This window comes from Strix uralensis, chromosome 3 (assembly GCF_047716275.1).
Source record: "Strix uralensis isolate ZFMK-TIS-50842 chromosome 3, bStrUra1, whole genome shotgun sequence".
Classification (NCBI taxonomy): Eukaryota; Metazoa; Chordata; class Aves; order Strigiformes; family Strigidae; genus Strix; species Strix uralensis.
In genome coordinates this window covers 97,072,277-97,092,411 of record NC_133974.1, presented here as the reverse complement: position 1 = coordinate 97,092,411, position 20,135 = coordinate 97,072,277, and the positions used below count along the sequence as shown (strand labels likewise).

General features: G+C 40.6%; 1 protein-coding gene across 1 annotated transcript; it reads right to left on the bottom strand.

Moving 5' to 3' along the window:
* Positions 1 to 2,574: 2,574 nt before the first annotated feature.
* On the bottom strand, positions 2,575 to 20,077 carry SLC4A1AP (solute carrier family 4 member 1 adaptor protein). The gene is made up of 14 exons (XM_074863501.1): positions 19,452 to 20,077; positions 18,434 to 18,617; positions 17,594 to 17,716; positions 16,632 to 16,692; positions 15,621 to 15,760; positions 15,325 to 15,485; positions 14,516 to 14,585; positions 10,651 to 10,840; positions 9,695 to 9,806; positions 8,848 to 9,088; positions 8,038 to 8,112; positions 6,910 to 6,980; positions 4,258 to 4,330; positions 2,575 to 3,015 (listed from the first exon to the last, which is right to left on the bottom strand). The coding sequence occupies exons 1-14, from the start codon at positions 19,971 to 19,973 to the stop codon at positions 2,966 to 2,968; spliced, it is 2,073 nt and encodes a 690-aa protein (XP_074719602.1). The 5' UTR covers positions 19,974 to 20,077; the 3' UTR covers positions 2,575 to 2,965.
* Between the last annotated feature and the right edge of the window lie 58 nt (positions 20,078 to 20,135).

Sequence of the window (20,135 nt, the reverse complement as noted above, 5' to 3'; positions counted from 1 at the left end):
ATTGCTGCATTGATGGGATGACAACAACTTTCAAATATAATGGGTGCTTTTTCCATGGTTGTATTGAATGCTACCATGAAAATGACTGGAACTATCCAGTGGGGACCACCTTTGGGTATTCATATTACACAATGCAACAAAAGATGGACTGCTTAGAGAGCAGGTTTTACCATCAGGTCTGTATGGGAGCACAAGTGAGCCACTATGTAAAGAAGCAGATGGGAAGCTCATGGTCTTAGGCAGGACCAAACTGTCCAGTCCCTGATCCCGAGATGTGCTTTTTGGCAGCAGGACAAGTACCATTTGTCTGTACTACAAAGCAGCCCCTGATGAAAAGATCTATCACTATGATTTTTCTAGCCTCTCTCCTTTCATCAGCAAAATTTAAAAATATTGTCTTGGGAACCCAGAAGTCCTTTTTTTTTGAGCATTTTGACACACTGCCCACCTATTTTGGGATGGTCAAATTAAAGGTGTACCCACCTTGTGGGTTCTTTTTCCCTGTGCTTCTCACAAGCATAAATGGCAAACTATTGTTTCCCTTGTGCTGCACTTTGTCTGAAATCTGCCTGGCCCTCTGCACCCACAGTGATCAACAGAAGTCCCTTGCAGATGCCCGGTGCACTCTGGAACTGAACAAGGCTCTGGAAAAGGGCTACAGAGTCTGTGAAACCTATGAGGTCTGGCATTTTTAATGGAGGGGCAACAGCCTTTCCGGGGATTACATAAAGATATGCCTCTGCCAGAAGCAGGAAGCTTCAGGCTGCCCAGCCTGGTGCACAGATGCTGACAAAAAAAAAAAGCTAAATATGTTGAAGATTACAGGCAGAAAGAAGATGCTGTTTTGCAGCTTGAGCATATTGAGTAAAACCCTACAAAATGCCAAGCTGCCAAACTGTTCTATATTCTCTGAGGGGTAAAATTGGAGCGAGCTCCACTGCTCCACTACCATTGCAAGAACCAGAGGAGTTGTATGGTTATCCCTTCCCCCCAGCTTCTGACACACCCTCCTGCGATTTATCCATGAGGATGTGGCCACTGTTCAGGGGAAGCACGCCAAAGGACGTGTGACCCTGGAGTGCAACACTGCCATTTCTACAGCTTTTCTTGCCACTGTATGCTTGTGTCTAGAGCTTTACAATGCCGCAGATGCCCTGCATGACACTTGCCTTTACCACAACACAGGCTCTGGGACAATTGTGAATCATCCAGGGGACCAGACTCCCCCAGTTGGTGACTATTTAGGTGAGCTGACCATGTTACCAAGTTGGGGTCTTGAGGTCCCAAATCCTACCACTACTTACAGTTTGGAGGAAAGCACTGCTTAAAAGTTAAAGGCTTGACTCCAAGTGCAACAAACAGAAAAAGATCCATTTTTCCCTAAGAGCCCAGGGGGGCTGGGCAGGGACAGACAGGCCTAGCAGTGCCCCAGGGTCCTGGCAGGCCCTTGGTGGCATCCTTGGAGGGGTCCAAACCTTGGGGCACACACCTGCCTAATAACACCCCCCTGACTTCTTTAACTTCTCCCACACTCCAAACAGGGCTCGATCTGCAGCCTTGGAAAGTGGGGGGCATGAACCTGCCCTTTGCCTTTGTTTAATTATTTCCATTCACATTTAAACTTCTGTTATTCATATCACTAGCTCTTATGAAAGAGTGTTTATCCAATTTATACCTGCCTTTTTATGGATGTATATTTAAATGATAATTTTTTTAATATATAGCATATACACACTAACCAGGTATATATATAAATAGAGGAAGTGGATCCACAAATAAATAACATAAATATTTGTAAATAACTGTAGCCTCCTTCAGATATATATATTCATATATGAGACAGAAAAGCCTGTATTGTTATACTTGAGCCCTTCCTGGTCCAAAGGAAATAGGCAGCCAATCAGAGGGTGTTCTAAGATCACGTAAGTAGGACAGTCTCAGAAATAAAATGGCAAGCAGCCAATCACTGAGCAGTATGAAAACAGGTGGGGCCTGAGCTCGTGCTATAAGGAGGCTGCCCATTGCTGTAGCGGGAGGGGGCTTCCTGCACTGATGTACCGCGGGGGACGTTAGGTCCTTCCAATAAACATTTGCAGCACTAACTGTCACCTCTTTATAAAAAGATGCCTGTTTGCTCTTTGAGCCTTACTTTATTCATAGCTCTAATAACCTTTGATGGCAAAGAAGTTCATAGCCTAATTATATAGATATTCAAAACTATATTAAGCAGGCACGCCTTAAATTTTATTAAGATGGCACTTTGCTCTTGTGTTGACAGAAGAACAGGCTTCATTATAAGCTTTCCCAGGATATCCTTCCATCGTTTCTACTGTGACCCTCTAATTCAAGATAAGCAGTGCCAGCCCTTCGGTTCTTTGGCATTTTTACACCTTTATTGTATGCTCACCATTTCCAGTTTGCTCTGTACCAAGTATTTCAGCAACTACATGAGGGAGAAGTGAACACATTTCAAAATAGTTCTTTTCCATAGGAAAGAAAAAAAACCCACCCTCAAGTTTTAGGTTGTGTTTACCATGACAGTATTTTCAAACAGCAGCCACAGAAGCAAACCAGTCGTGTTTCTCATTTTAATTGCATAAAACCAACATGAATAAATTTTATCAAGTCTGTAAGTATACAGAGGTTTGTTTTTTTTTTTTTTTTTAAACTTTTTGTATACTTTTATTTACAAAAGGAAAAATGAACTTACAGTTTCAAGCCAAATAAAACAGGCAAGGCTAGAAGTGGAAGAAGCAGCAGAAGAATGTGTGGGCTTTTACTTTTTTAAAAGTATCTGGAAGACAGACAGAGGACACAGAGGGAGAGCTAACAGCCAGAGTGGCTGCTGATGCCCTTGAATTTGGAACAGCATTTGAAAAATCAACTCTTTAAGCCCTCACTTAACGTGTGGTGAAAGAGTCCAAAATAGAGCAGTCCTTCAAACGTACTCTGGGGCGTTTGAAGCTTAGTAGCCGTATTTTTCATTGAGATGAGTCTTGCCATCACCACTTTGACCTAATGGACAAACAGGAAGAGCTGCATTCAGGAAGAGTTGAATTATTTTTTCCCCCCTCATCCAAGATAAATATGTATCCAAGTCACCAGACAGACAAGCACGAAGAGGATAAAAAGTCAGACTGGATATTACAATTCAAACCATCTTTTGATTTATCCTTATAATTCCTCTTAACCTTACTAACAGTGTCAAGATTACATCATATATTCCTGTTGTTTGGGGGTTTTTTGTTTTTGTTTTTTTTTTTGTTTTGTTTTTTTTTTTTTTTCCTGGTGTCCTCATTATGCCAGTTTAGAAGGTAAGTCTGATTATTAGCAGGCAGAAACAGGAAAAGGAGCTCCCCCTTATGGACACAGCTTGCTTGGCTATCCCAGATCAGCCCTCAGAGTTACTCAATTGGGTATTTTGTTCCACTGGATTCCTATGTCAGAGAACTGCAGTCTTTTCACTGAAAGATGATTCACCAGATTATAGTTTTCTTCAGTGAAATTTATTCTCATTTTTCTTATTCCCTTTGGAGCCTATCTATATTATAAGCCTGCAACAGCCTTATAAAAATTATAGTAATGAATCTACCAAATGAAAGCTAAGCTTTGAACTTTCTATGAAAACTTCAATGCATGAAAATGAATTTTCCATTTTAGAGAAACTGAAAATGCATTACACTGTTTAAGAATAACCTCACTTACCTAAAAACACTCTGGAGCTAAAGTAAAAAAAATTGTTCAACTTTAACACATCGCACATCAATTCTACAGTGCCTTCAGCAAAGCATTACCAAGACTTCTCTCCATAACACATGACCCAAAGTTTGTATTCCAATGATTTTTGCAGAAGTCTGCAAAGATTTTCAGATTTCACAGAGTTCTATGAAAACTGTGAATACTAAGGTTCTTGGAGCATTTATCCCTAGTGAAGGTCTGAGCTTGTCTTTCAGCTAGACCATCATATCGCTATGTGTGAATGGAGTTAGCTCTCTCAGGTGTTACAAAACTGAAAAACAAGCTTCAGGTGTATCTGTCCATTGAGAAGAAGCTACTACAGATATGGTCTGTATTTCACTGCAAGACTTGCATGGCCATACAAAAAAATATGGGGCATAACATGTCAGAAAACATCAGGTTCTGGGTAAAGTGTTCCTGAATTACTTTTTCCCTCAAGAAGTTACAAGGACACCCTGACTACTTATTAGGTAGATTCTTGAGTTATAAGACTAAAAATGGTAAGGAAATGGTTGATACCTGCAGGAGGAATCCATATGCAGTAGTCTGGGTCATCATCTGGATACTGTGAGGAAAAAAAAGGTTGTTGGACCTGCAAAAGGAAAAAAGATTTTTAAGGTGCTGCACCCCTCCAGCAATGTGTCACAGGCACTAAATCTCTCATTATTTCAGAGACAAAATACTGAAAGATGAGGGTTTTTTCTACAAGAGTCACGGATGGAAACAATAACACAGAGGAAAGAAGAAATATAAACACCTCAGATAAATCCAGTTTATTCCCAGTAAAAGTCACAGAATAATAGAAATAAATGCTGGTTAGATGGGACTCTGGAGGTCATCCAGTCCAATCTCCCCCTCAAAACAGAACCACTGCCAACTGTCCACTTCCAGACAGTTTAATCTTGTCATCCTAATGTTTGGTAGTGTCATTTGACAAGAATTTCTTTATGCAGGGAAAACTTTAGAGTAGGATTTTCAAGAAAGATTTTAATGTGCAATCCCACTGAAAACTTCAGGTTTAAGGTGACTTTCAAACTGGAGTATAAAAGTTCAACTGTTATATAACTTAGATTTTCAAAAGAAAAGAAAACCCAATTTTTTTCATGTCTCACTGGCATCACCAAGATGCTTAAAGCAAACCAAAACATCTCATTTGCAATTCAAATATTGACACAGCTATGGGTTTTCGTCCCTAGTTTTTTTAAGTTTTACCACATCAGCATCATTTTCTCAACAACTTTTGTTTTCAACAACTGCAGGTAGCTATCAAAAAACATTCATACTGTAGAGCGCAAAACTTAAGAGCTCAAAATGCAGCCAAGTTACTCAGCACTGATTTGCATTACTCTGTAGTATCATGACACAGTCTTAAGTTATGCAGTTGAAGCAATTTCTCACTCCTTCAAACTTCCCTTCCCCAAATTAACCTCTAGAACAGTTACTCTGGAAGACTAATGTTTTTCAAAACATTACACGGCAGAGCTGAACAGTTTTTAAATACGGCTTGCAAACAGTCACTTTAAAATTGTTTTTCCAGTTTTACATGACTCAAAGTTATTCCTCAAATATTAAAAGAGAATAAAAAAAAAGCTGACTTCTGGTTGATATTTTCCATGCAAGATCTGAGCCCAAAGGCAGAGACAGCATGTGGAAAAAGTGATTTGTGATGGGAGAGAGAATACAGCTAAGCCATCTGGCATTTGGAGAATGCTCAGTGTTAGACTGCGCTCTGTGCTGCTGAGAGGTGCTGACTTGACTGCCTCGGCATGAGAAGCTGCCTTCTTCTTCCATATTCATAGAAATGGTATAACTTGAGCTTTAAGAGTATAAATTTACTCTTGCTTTCTTTATCAACATTCTTTATAGGCCAGCAACAAAGGACAATTCTAAAGGCTGTGTCTACCCGATCCTTAGGTCCTTTGCCAGGACTAACAAGGAGGCAGTTAGCACACACAGGCTGCAGGGAGTTAAGTTTCTTTAAGTAAGTGGTGCAGGGCTAAAATTAAATGGCCACCACAAAGAAATTGTCATAATGGTCAGATCTCATGGCTTACCAAGTACAGTAATTTTCTCTGATGGCAGTCAGCAGAAGGGTGGGATGCACTCTAAAGGGCAGAACCTCACAATAATCATTAGGCTAAAAGCATGCTGTCAGAGAAGTTTGCTTCCAGCTCCAGGAAGGCAACAATTGCCCCAAAATGTGAAAAGCTCATATACTTTACATTTTAATACAAATCTTATGCATGGGAGGAACATTATCTGGTACACCCACTCAAATTTAGTAATAATTTGGTTGCAAAAGACAAAAGTCTCTTAGACTCATTTCTTTCTACATCTTACAGTGAAGGATAAGGTTTGATAGTGGCAATCCAGACTAGCTACAATTTTAGTACAGCATGTTCTGCGTCAGCTCCAAGGGAAGTTCTGCAATGCCATTTCAAAGCCCAGAGAATGCCTATGTTCTACAACATGTGTGACACAGGAGAAGCAGCAATTAGCAGAGGCTAACTGCCAAATGAAAAGGTGGAAAAAAAAGTGATTGAATAGAGAGCCTTTATCATGCTCGAAATGCTGTGCTTTACCTTTTCATTGGAGACTCCAAAATTTGTGTCCAATGGCAGTGTGTAGTTCTACATTTGGGTCTTAGCAGAAAAGCACTAAGCCCCAAGTCATACTCAATCAAATTGTTACTATTTCACTAAAATAAGAGCCTACTAAATGATTTCCTGAAACTCTTAAGCTGCAGGAGTCATGGTGTCATAACTCTCTCAGGCTGAGAGAGTTGGGGTTGTTCAGCCTGGAGAAGAGAAGGCTCCAGGGAGACCTTATAGCAGCCTTCCAGTACCTAAAGAGGGCTACAGGAAAGATGGGGAGGGACTCTATCAGGGAGTGTAGTGATAGGACAAGGGGTAATGGTTTTAAACTGACAGAGGGTAGATTTAGATTAGATAGAAGGAAGAAGTTCTTTACTGTGAGGGTGGTGACACACCGGAACAGGTTTCCCAGAGAAGCTGTGGCTGCCCCCTCCCTGGAAGTGTTCAAGGCCAGGTTGGACGGGGCTTTGAGCAACCTGGTCTAGTGGAAGGTGTTCTGCCCATGGCAGGGGGGTTGGAACTACATGATCTTGAAGATCTCTCCCAACCCAAACCATTCCATGATTTTATAACTGACCTTGCTTGAGCTATTGATTTTCTTAACTTTCTCAGGGGTCTCTTCAGGTTCCTTACAAACTGCCTCAGATGCTGGGAAGAAAGAAGATTTGGTTTATGACACATCACAAATGCCCAATTCTATCAGAAATAAACTTATAGGAATTTCACATAAAAATGGATATATCCAAAAGGACATCCAAGACAGCTCCCTGCAACAAAATTCATACTTAAGACTGCTGAACATCTTTTTGTTTTTCATAGATTAATTTATGTTTAATACACTGTCAGTCACGTACCTGAATGCACTTTAATAAGGTCATCTATTTGGGATTCTGTAACACCTTTTAGTCAATGGCAATGTTTATTTTCTAAAAGATATTCTCTATCTGTAATCACCGCAGTGATTGATTTAGAAGGAAACAGTAGTAAATGCGCAGGACCAACTTGCTCTTTTTTTTTTAAAAAAAAACCCCAACTTTACAGTAATATAGGTGAGAGGAATACAGAAGAGATAGAAGTATGCCTTGTTTTTCTGTCACTTAATCTGTGAAATATTGAGACTCTTGTTGCTTAAGTCTGTGGATGAGGAGGACAGGACGACATTCTTAAGTGTGAGTTATGAAAAAAATAAGAAATTAATACATATCTTCTCCATGTTCAGTACACCCAACAGTCTTAATTTTGAGAATATGATTTTTTTTGTGTGTGTACATGTAGAAGGGTCATCTAAGTCATTAACAGATTGTTAGCTAACGTTATGCAGTATTTGTCACTTTATAAAAGAAAGTTCTGTCCTGTAGTATTAAGAGCTACTGCAAGAGATTAAGGGGAGAAAAAAGCATTATGTTTATGCTCCTAAATTAAAACAGTTTTTCTTCTCTTCTCTTGCTATTTCTTTAAAACAAAGGATCTCAAAGCAGTTAACGACTATGAAAAGCAAGGAGAACGGAAACACAGTTGAAGTGACCTGTCTTCACCATACACTTACTACTTCCCAAGCAAAACACAATCCTTCATTTCAATTCTAGATTCTTTAGGCTCTAGATTAGGCTTAGTTTCCTTCTACTGCCAGAAGACAGTAAGTCCTTTAGACAGTTTCTAAACCCACATGCTACTGTACAATAGAGTTCTAAATTGTACTGCTTACCTTGAGATTTCTCTTGTGAGGGTCCCATCTGAGATTTATTCCTCAGTATCTTTGGCTCAGGCAGAAAATGAACCCCTGTAGAAGAAAAATGAAAGAGCTAGGTGAGCACTCTGCAGTAATGCTGACAAGTAGAGCGGTACCATCCCTGAGACAAAGTACAAAAGGGAACTCTTTGCTACGTTTGTCTCAGGAAGAACTCTTCTCTCAAAAGTCCTCCAAAGTATTTCATCCACCAAGTCCATCACAATACAATATTAAAGAAAAACTTGTAATCAGTTGTCATCAAACACATCCTTTACTGAGAAACATCATTACTGACTTTTCAAATGCATCAAGATGATATAGAAAAGGAGGGACTGGATATAAACCACACAGATACAAGGAAGATACCTCTCTATTACCACTTCTAAAATTATTTTTCCTCCTTACAAACCAATCTGAAGCTTTACACAGACATTTGTTTTCTTATTAAGTCACTCCCTGCCAACACCACATTGTAGTTGTTTTCATATGGACACCCAATCTAATGAAAGCTTATCAAAGAGCTTATCAAAATAGAACCTTTCTTGAGTCCAGATTTCTTCTGTTTCACCAAAAGCATGAAAAACTGATTGCCAAGGAGAGTTTCAACTGGAACGATGTGAAACTCAACCGCTGGCACACAGACTCTGGATTCATGGCAAAAATCTATGGAAAAGAAATCTGCTGTAGAACCTGTGACTCAAACCTTATGAGATTCACATAGCTCTGAAAAATTCAGCATTAACGGACTCAGCTGCATTACTGGAAAAATCAGAACCAATGGTTTACCATCCTGAAGGTATTCCAGATTCCTGTTATTGCAAGGAGAACCATCAGGAGCATTAGTTTCTTTTCCTGTTTCTTCCTGTGTTGTCATTTTCATTTCCAGGTTTGATGCTCTGCTGTTTATTGCATCTACTACTTGCTCCTCCTCCATTTCTTCCTCTTCTTCCTCTTCCTCCTCCTCCGGTCCATCATCTTTCATTTTTAACAAGCTTTCAGGGATGTCTGGACGCTTAACAGGCAACTTCTGCAGGAGAAAGACTTGTGCATCAGTGCCAAGGTAAATGAAGGTAGAGGTCACAGATATTCATTGCAGGAAAAAGCACACACATTACTGTCAGAGACAGCTGGTAAGGAAACACTCTCAGGATGAAGAATAGTTAGGTTTTAAGGAAAAGTTATTAGTAGAGATGGAAGATGAAGAGATATGTCCAGCTCACAGACAAAGAGTGCAATCTTTTTGTAAGAGGGACACTGGCAACTGAATCAATCTTGGATATGATCTTAGCTATAAGATCAAAAAAACCAAAAGAAAGTCAAGGACCAGCTGCTGAGGTACAGCAGTGGTTCAGCTTGATGTCCCCAGACTGCCTCTACTTGATCCGCTGCCTTTTGACCGCAGCTGTGCCCCAGGAGTCTGACTGTACAGGGGCACAGAATGGCAACTGCTGGCAGCAAACAACATCCAGCAGCCACTGCTTGCCGCCCTGTGCGCCCTCCACTGCCGCAGGCTTGTGCCTCGGTGCTGTTTCCATGCCTGTGAGAAGACACGGTTGCCACCTACAGTCTCCATAGCTTGAGAAGGTGTCTGAGAAATAGCCTCTGACTTGCAACACTTACGAGTCCAACTTACCCCCAGGCTTCCAGTTTTCAGCTTGAATTTGCTCCCCCCTTTCATTGCACCAAAGAGAGGCAGGGTAATCTTTTTAGGCTTGCTCTCTGCTTCCAGACTGTAACTCCCACTCCTAATAAAAATTAGATACAAAGGAAAACAGTGTATACACAGTATCAAACAAATCTTATATTTAGAAATGCAAAAAAATCTGCAAGTTAGAAGTGGATATATAAAATTCCTTTTATTTCTCTTTCACTTGCAGCATCCAAGGAGGAAGCTGCAGGAGATGACTCCTCCATCCTACACACGTATTGTAGGATTCAGACACTTGCTGTAACAGGAAGCAAAGAAAAAAAAAAAAGAAAACCCACTATATCACACAGACTCCTCAAATTCAATTGCACACACATACTTGCATTTGTATATAATACATATATAAAAACACACTCAGAGGCTAAACGTCAATTTAAGTAAATTAATTAAGTAATTAAAACTCTAATCAAGCTGCCACTAGCAAATGGTGAACCCAGCACATGCCCTCTTGAATTGCAGTAGCGCTGCTAGGCAGTAGTTGAACAGCCACTACACTCGACTTCCAAGTACATTTCACGGAGTGAAAGTGGTTTACATGTTGTACATAATACCTGTAAAATTCTTCAGTTCCTTCTGGATGCAGGTTGGGGAAAAAAAATTTTAAAAGCTGACACTATGATTCCAATCCCTTCCTCCTCACATCCTCCCAGCGTGGGCTTATCTTACTCCAGATGCACTCCAGTGGTGCATCTGCCTCAATCATAGATGCTGCAAGAGCCAAAAGGCACAGCGGCTCTTTAAAGAGGTGAGCCAGGCAGTTTGGAGGGGAAGGCTGTCCTGCTTCTGTGTTTGGAAAGCTGTCTATTTACTGGGCTTGCACAACTGCCCATGGACAACAACTGTGATAAAAGTAATAGTTTTACACTTTAGCCAAGACTTACTGGGGCTTCAGCTCAGGCAGTTCTGCAGGCTTGACAAGCTTTATTAACCCCTTCAGTCTCTGTTGCTCTTTCTTCAGTTCAAAGGACCGCAAGTGAAGCTTCTTTCGTGCCACACTGTCTAAAGTGCTTCCTGATTTCATTTCAGTCATGAATTCATCCAAGGAATCTTGAGCTGCTGGCTGGGATGGGACTAGGCAAGATAAAGAGAAGATACATATTGTTACTGGTGGGGAGATGAGAGCTGTACTCATTTAAGTCCTACCTTTAGAGAATAAGGTATATAGGAACAACTATCGTCTGCGCAAGTTTCTGTTGAACGATGAAATAATTGAGGTTGTTATCCCTGGAAAGATGAAAGCATTTCTCCTAACAAAAGCCTGACAGTAAACTTTAATCCATATACATAACAAAGCCTCTCTCAAAAATGAATGTTTCTTTATGAATAAGTGTCCCTGTTCTAGGTTGCTCATCTCACTTCAAGATCTGCTGTCCCTAAAAAAGTGGCTTATGGGTTGTTTTTGTAGTCACAGACTAAAATAAACACAGCTACAAAGAATCCCACACCACTGCATGGGGAATCCCATTTTGGGTTTCCTGGAATGTTTATATAGTAACATTTGCAAAGCTCTAAATGAATCAACACATAATGCTGCCTCCTACCTCTGGATGACTGAGTGCATATAGGAATAGTTTCATCTGTTAGGCCAATCACACAAAATTTATCTTTGACTGGATTTTCTAACAAAACACTGCTCTGTACTTGAAAAATAGTAACAACAGTGTTTCTACTCTACCTGATTTCAACTATTAATAATTCTATGCATATTTGACTAATTAAAACTCAGGAGGAAAAACTAAAGCTCTAATGGCTAAGAAAAATAAATACTGAGTTCTGACACATGGATTTCAAATAACCAAACAAAAAAACCCAGGAAAACTCCCTTCTTAGGCTTGAACAGTGCTTCAGAAGTTTTTATATGGTGTTCAAAAAGAACCCGGAGGCAAACAAAGAATAATGTTGTTGCTAGAATTTTTAAAAGCCTTTTGCCAGGCAGTCTTTTGCTTTTTAATATTGTATGAAAAGTGGTAAATCCAGTATTTATTTGCTGTACTATAAGCATTTATGCATATATGCACAAGCATAATTATGTGACCAATGAGTTACTTTCAGTTCAGCTTGAGCTAATTAAGTAACACTTGAAATTTTAAATGTGTACAAATAAAATAGTATGTTATTGCAAAGAGTACATATTCAAGCAGTTTTACATGACTTAAATATTTAGAGAAAAGTCTAGTAAGACTCATGTTGATAAATGGACTCAATTGAAGAGTATATTTCTGTTCTAGAACAAAATACAATTTACAATTTGCAAATAATTGAAAGCTACAACAGTAACTGTTCCAAGATATACAGAATTAAGAGGCTTCAAAACATAAGAAACAGTTGTAGCATCCACCTCCACACAAATATAAATGATGACAAAACATGTCATAAAAGAAATTCAGATAGAAATACTCTTCCTTTTTCCTTGTAACTATTTATACGAGCCAAGATAAAAAACAGCAAGGAAAAGGTACTGTTAACAACAGTCTGAAACTCCTAGCAAGGAGGAGCAGAGCAGAACAATCATTTAATTTAAACACCAAATTTCAAAGATACGGTTTAGTCTCTAGTCAGGTAATTCAGAACAATTAAATTAAAGCTCTCTTCTTTAGCTGCAGGACAGCGTGTGTGCTTCAGGCAGTGAGTAATCTTCAGCGAGTCAGATCACCCCTTCCTGCAAAGAGGATTCTCTCATTGATTCCACCAACAGTGCCTAAGATCAGGCAGTTCAGCTCACAGGGTTACTGTTTGCATTTGGTATCTGTTGCAGCAGTTTTCTACATTACTGAAGTAAAATTTGACATTGCTAGGAGGTGAATCAGTCATGGGTATTACACTTCATATGCCAGTGAAAAAAGCTATAGGGCTATTTACTGCACCATCAACTTATTGATGATTTTCTTCTGTATAGGCAACCAAAGATGGGACTGAATAGCTCTAGACATTTGATTTTCATTCAGCTGCATCACTGAATGAGAGATACCAAGTCAGTCCATCAGTAATTAGTTCTGAAGAACTCCAGAGAACAATTTGTGAACAACTTCTGTGATTTTTTTTTTTTTTTTTTTTACACAACCACTTAATTTCTCCAAGTGCTTGGTAAGTTCAATTTAGCCTGTCGTTCACTTACTGGTCTCTACACTCTTGCCCTTAGGCTACAAAATCATTTAGAGCAAGCAAAAGTGCATTAAGGTTTCAGAAGTGTGTGTAATGCAGCAGCTTTGGCAGACAGCTCATGACAGTGGTTCATGTTCAATATGCATGCTCCTGGCTTACACCTGTACTCAACACCTGTGATTAACCTGAAGCATCCAAAGAAATAAGAGAAAACCTAAGTATCTAGAACACACACACACAGAATAACTGATGATGCAATATTTGCTATGTTTTATCCTGACCTAGTTCTAGGAAGTTCCCATACAATACTGAATTACTCTGTATTGCAATAAACACTGAGACTGCAGTTTCTCCAAGGCTCTAAACTAGCTGTGTAACCACTTACAATTTACCAAACCATGATAACATATATCAGAATTATATGGTGTTAGTAGAAATCTATAAATGAACTGATTCTTCCTTCTCCCAGCATCTACTACAATATGATTTAAAAGTCTTGTTAAGAAACAGTATCAGCAGAAACAAAGGCATCATAACATATGAAAGTTTGGAATTACATGTCTCAGACAATATGAGGCATTAGCTTCTCTTGCTAGTCAAACATTAACTACTTATCAGAACAGTCATGCTGAAAACAATTCCTTCAAACACGCTGAACCGACCCATCAGTTAGAATGCTCAGTGGAACAGTACTGTTTTCTGAACAGTGATTGGGTATAATCAATCACCAACAAATATGTTGATACAAATGAGTTTTGGTGTGGAGCTGAGTTACTATAAAGAAACATACCCATATAACGCACAAAAGATAGCCCAGCTGTCAGATTGCTGCTAGGCTTCTTGGAGAGAAACAATTCTGACAAACTGATGTTGCAACCTTGATTAATGCCAACTCTGTTAAAAAGGTTTCTTTATGAAGAACCAGCCTAAACACATTTCCTTCATGCCTTCCTTTTATCCCACAAGACACCACCAGCAACAGAAAGCAAAATGAAGCTATTTGTATAGTATGCTTTTAAATCTATCTCAGTACCAATTACAAACACCACTTCAGAAAGGCTCTGCCTTCGTACACAAAGGCATAATCCTAGAATCTGAGTGGGACCCTCACAAGCTAGCAAGTTTGCTGAACATATGGGCTAAATGTGAACTGCTTTGACTCCACATTTCTCTTTTCCCACCTTTCCTTTTTCAGGTGCATTCACAATGAGAAAAGTGAAATAAAAGATACTGTCTCTTCTGTTGTTTGCTCTTCCCTTATAAATGGTTTTGGAGGGAGTGGAAAAAATTGTTCCTCAAATTGGGTCAGTTTCACTAACATGGGCAGATAGACAGTAATAAAGCTCACCCTCTGAAGCTCCAGGAGCTTGTACACTCACCTCCTTACCTTAACTTAGATGTTGCTTGCTCTGGAAAAAGTTGCATTCATTAGCAAGCAACTATACACACAGAGTACATAAACTACTGGATGAAGAGCATAAGTATCCTCTCCAGCTAACTCAGTGACCTGCAAATCTCCCTATCCCTTTGTGAAAAGTGCCTTTTTTTAGTGTCCACTTAAGATAAAAATCCATAAGACAACTTTCTCACCTCTTTATTGTTCTTTATGGAAAGCACTACGATCAAATAAACTTCATGTCTTACCTTTCCCTGAAGCCTTCAGCTTCTCTGTTATCTCAGAAAGCTCATTTTCAGCTTCATTTAGCTTTGTGACCTATGAAGGAACAACATGCTTAGAAGATCTTTTTATCTTCTTAAAATCCCTTTTAAGAGTTACTCAAATATCCTACCAAATTACCTCAATTTTTTTACTTCTGATCTTTGACCAGGAGTTTCTAGGCTGAAAAAATTATAGTCTAGATTGTTCCTAAACAACTTATCAGTCCTTTCACATACTGTTCAAATCACAAAAATATGTATAATGCTTCTGCAGTAATGTTATAAAACCACTGTGATCCTCCAACCCTCCCTATGCTTGCTCCCCCACACCTTATTGTCTGTGTAGGAGTTTTAGTTGTCACACGCCCGCCAGTCCAGGCTGTTTATTCTTTGAAGCAGAACGAGATCCTTCTTTGGGATGTGCCCCATGCACTTGAAAGCTTGTCACTATTTTCTGATGCTTTAAAAGTATTTTAAAAGTATCCTGTTCTGGTACGTCATTCACCCACTGCCATGATCCACCAAGTAGAAGGCAATACTACACAGGCAAAAGCAAGGTAGTATGCTTCCACTAGAATAAAGTAAGCAATATTTTCAGGTATTTATAGATATTGTCCACAAATGAAAAAACCCCACTATTTTACTCTAACTTGGCCAACTGACAGCTAAAGGTCGGAAATAACATCAGAGTTCAAGCTAACAGAGAAAGATCAGGAAATATTTTTGATTTTCCTTCTTAGTAATAATACATGCATGAGAGAATAAGCCTGGCATGTCATAATAACTCTTCTTACCAGGGAATCATAAGTCTCTGGTTTTTCTTCTATTTTACCAGCTTTTTTCATTCTGTTCAGTCGTTTCTTTTCTACAGCACCAGTTCGGTCAAGGAAGGTGTCATCATCACTGTCATAAAAATCCTCATCTTCCCAGTTTTTTGATTTCCTTTTTCGGGATACTGGGAAAGGTAAGGGTGAAGGCAAGAAACAAAAGGATTGGCATACCACTGAGCAATAAAAACAAATTCAAGATAGCAATCTCAAATCCCTAGTTTAGGGGCTATTAGAACGATCACATCTGACTAGTTATTCACCTGCTTCTTGCCTCAGTACTCCCCGAGCATCAAGTAGCCTGCAAGCTTCCAGTGCGCACTGTATCATTGCTTCCTTCTTCTTTCCTGAATGGAGAACCTCTGCCACCAGCTGCTTCCCTGATGCATCATCCACAGGCAACCTGTTCAGTTTGAAGGACCAGAGAACAGCTCAGATACAAACACAGCTTTTCACGGATGCTACTCAGATATTTTATCACGTTGGCACTGTTCTTTCCATTTCACTCTAGTCTTTTTTCGTGGGTTAAATATTTTCACTTTGCATTTCATACAGTACCAAACAAAACACAGCATGGATTTCCTAAAGCATGCAAGCAAATTTATATTTCACTAGTCCAAACAATAATTATTCCTATATTCATTCCATTGGAAATACAGGAAGTTAAAAGACTAAATGTCAATCCCCAAATCATTTCAAGCACCAGTATTTTGCATCCATGCAACACCAGTTACAAATAATTTCCACGCTGAAGCAAAGGTTTCTTAAGCAGTACAATTGCTGCAATGTTGTACCTATCCATTTGAGACCTATCCTGTCGACTTAATTTCCACCTCACCTTCTCTTGTCTTATAAAAGAATGACATTAGTGGCCTCTTGCAGGAACCCATCAAAAACTGCCTTCTACCATAAATGAACTGAAATTGGGTACACAATAGAATGAATGATTTTTTTCTCTCTCCCATTAGGAACTGAAAGATATTGTTTCCTCAATTCCACATATTGTCAAAACAATGGGAACTGAAAGAACCTAGACTCTTTCTTTCCTGATTTTCATCTCTAAGGAAAACCAAATGCTGCCAGACCAGAAGCACAGGAGCACAGACGCTGAACTAGGCACTGATCCTTGAACTTCTGTATCATTATCAGGGCTTAGGTCCAATTCCAGCTGGCCTCCTTGTCTAGTGTGACAAAACAAGTAATTCCTTCAGCTTTTGTTCATGAATCCAATGAAGTTAGCTTCTACGTACAAAAGTGAATGGAGATATACATACTTGATCCTGCACAGCCAGCTATTGTGCCCACGATCATCATATTCATATTCTAACTCTTCTCCTAGAAGGGAAAAGAAAGTTGATGTAGTAACCAAAATTGAAATAAGCAGGAATAATCTTTACAGCAAAGAACATCATGGTTAACCAAAAGAGATAAAATGCCCCAGTTACATATTAAAGAACTGAATTTGCCTTTTTTTTTTTTTTTTTAAGCCCTGGGATTTTCAGTTGGTATTATGCTTATTTGGTTGTTTTTCACAATCAAGGCTTTTTCTGATTAAAAAAATAATAATAATAATTAAAAAAAAAAAAAAATCTAAGTGGCCTGTTCAGGAATATGTAGTTCAAAGAAAAAACAATCTTGCCTCTGTATGTATTAAAATGACATGGAAATAACGACAGTTTGCAAACTGGATTCACAGACACTGTTTATCTTGAAGATTTATTTTTCACTTTAGCAAATCAGCGAGTCATCTATAAGTTCTGCTAGCAATCACTAAAAGTCTAGACCAATTAATTATTGCCTTTTGTCTTTTTATACCTTCCAATTCTACCTCACAATCAGAGCTATCTCCATACAGAACAGTCTGGAATTTTATGGGTTTGGATTTTTCAGCATAGCTTCAAAGCATGGGTGTGGTTTGAGTGTCACTCCAGAGGAATACAAGGTGCTCTCTGCAACTTCCAGTTTAGGTCTTAGTAACTAAGTCTCAGATATACAATGGTGAGCTAAGTTTTACTAAAAAAAAAAAAAAAAAAACAACCCCCAAAACCGAACCACACTAACCCCACCACCATCCCCAAAACTTGACCAAATGAAAAACCTTACCCACAATATAATAGAAAAGTTAGCTCTCAGACCTGAATTCCCAAAGAAAAAACACATGAGCACAAATGTCACACTTCGCTAAACAGAAAAAATTACATTTAATTAAAAAAAGAGAAAGGAAAAAAAAAAGTACCTTCTCTGTCAAAAAAGCCCTGTAAGGCCTTCCTAGGATCTTTCATATAGAAGGCATCTTGTACATCCTGAAAATCAATAGCAATAGGGTTTTCTTCAACCTCATCCTCCTCAGCATCCTCCCCTACAAGACATAAAAAGTGCAAAAAAATGGTGAAATGTCAGAAAGAGAATGCCAGTATATTTCAACTTTTGTCAGATTAAAAGCAGCAGCTATATCATCCTAAAATCATTTCCCTTAACTTGAATAATATTTCTGCATCCAATCAAAAAAAAAAAAAAATCCCAAACCAACCCTGCTTCTTTTTTGCTATCAGTTATTCCATCACAAGATACAGTTTTGCAGATGAACATCACTGCACTTTCAAAGGTTTATGTGCTTATACATTTCCATGAAAAAAATCAACTAATTTTTTACTGAAAAGCTAATTAATTTACAATTTATCTAGCTTTAAGATGTGGACTTCCTGTTTAAATTTAAAGACAGCTATATTGCATATAAGTCGCAAGCAATTAAATTTCAGCTCTTGGGCAAAAGTGTTGACACCATGACAAGAACAAAACACATAGGATTAACCTAAACTCTGTTTCATGGTCCTTTATAGGTGTAGGCAAATTACCTTCTCCATTTTAAAATGAGCTCTAGCATACTTCTCACCAGATATAAACTTGCTTTGTCACAGCACTCTTTTTTTAAAAGGAAAAGGATTAACTTGTACTCAAGAACTTCCACAGGATTGGAACACTTGGCATCCAGCTGGAATTTCAACCCTAGTGTTCACTGAAAACTGGCTTAAAGACCTTCCAAGGTGTATCAGCTGATTTATACATCATCACTTACCCATTCCCCATGAGCAGCTCATATCAGTGCTCTGACTCTTCTCACTTCTCTCCTCTTTTTCATCTTCCTCATCTGAGTCCTCTCCCAACATTGTCTTTTCTAATTTTGCTTGCTGCTGCTTACGCAGTGCCTTCAGTTGAGTCACAGTTAGTTCCGACTCAGACTCCTGGTCCTCTTTGGGTCCCTGTGTCACAAACAGTAACTTAGCAAAAGTGTTTTTTAAAAGATTAAAAAAAAATTCATTTCAACACACGTGCAGATTATGTACAATAACATAAACAAATCATTACAGTATTCTACAAAAAGGAAATATTAGACCATTTGTTATGGTTTGCATCCCCAAATATATTAGTTTTAATGCCCTTACCAAAGGGAAAGAAAAAAGAAACAAGCATTATTGTGTACCTGTAGTCAGATCAATTTCAAATAGAACTTTATTGTAAAGGCAGAAGCCAAAAATTTCTGTCAGTGGCACATGGGAGCATTTGAGGAACGAGCAGCTCCAGAAGCACACGTAGGGCACACCGAGCGCTCTCTAAGTTCCTACTAATAAAAGTTCTCCTTATTCACAAAGGACTACTAGCGCTTTACTTTCCTGATGCATCACACGGTCGGAGAGACTTTCCCAACACATCATACCACTGGAGAGAAATGCCTTCTGCACTCACTGTGTCGGCAGAAGCTGCCAGACCTGTTCTCACGTTGAGCCCTCGGCAGCTGCCCAGTGCCCCAGGGCGATGCGGCAGCGGGGGGACCCCACGGCCCTGCTCTGTCCTTCAGCCCCAGACCTCACCGCAGAGCTGGCAGCCGGTACCTACAGCTGACCACTCTTCCCCAGGAGAGGCACCCCGGCGGCGCTGGGCAGCTTCCAGAGCATCCAAACCACCTCACCCCTCAGACGCGGCTTTCACCCCCGAGATGCCAGGAGGATGTAGATGGAGCCGGGTAAATCCCGGAGCATGAGCCGGGGAAGCCTCTACCACACGGGTCACCCGGGGCGGGCCCCGCCCCGACCCACCTGCAGGAGGAAGAGGCGGGAGCTGCCGCCGAAGCGGAGCCCGTGGCCCACCCGCACCCGGCAGTAGGTGCGGGGCGGCACCCGCGTCTTGTTGAGGAAGGTGCCGTGGGTGCTGCCCAGGTCGTACACGTAGAAGCCGGCGGCGTCGGGGCCGTCGGGGGAGCAGCCAGCGCCGCGGTACTGCAGCACGGCGTGGTGGCGCGACACCGAGGGGTGCTCCAGGGCCAGGGCGCAGCTGGGCAGCCGCCCCACTAGGAACCAGCTGCCGCCCTCCAGCCGCACCGAGCCCAGCGCCACGCCGCCCTTCAGCACCTCCAGTCCATAGCCGGCGTCGGCCGGCGGGCGGCTGCCCCACGGCGGCTCCTCGTAGCGCGGCGCCGCCGGCGTGGCGGGGCGGGCGGGCGGCGGGCTGGGCCCCGGCTCGCCGCCCTCAGCGGCGCGGGGCGCGACGGGCAGCGGGCGGCTCGGGCGCTTGAAGGCGGCGGGCTCAGCGACTGCCTCCGTCTCCACGGCCTCCGCCATCTTCCCGGGTCCGATCCTAAATAGAGTCCCCCGGGGACGAGCACCGTTGCGGTTGCAGTACCGGGGGTAAGGCGCAGCTCCAGGGTGTCGCGCCTCCGCCTCACCACGGCCCAGGGTAGCGTGAGGGTGCGACAGGGACGGGGGCAGCGGCAGGGGAGGCGG

Coding starts and splice junctions, on each gene's coding strand:
- SLC4A1AP (XM_074863501.1), bottom strand. CDS start 19,973: ATGGCGGAGGCCGTGGAGACGGAGGCAGTCGCTGAGCCCGCCGCCTTC. Junction 17,717..18,433: donor GAGCTGCTCATGGGGAATGG/GTAAGTGATGAT, acceptor TATGTCTTGTAG/GGGAGGATGCTGAGGAGGAT. Junction 6,981..8,037: donor CTCACAAGAGAAATCTCAAG/GTAAGCAGTACA, acceptor CTTTCTTCCCAG/CATCTGAGGCAGTTTGTAAG.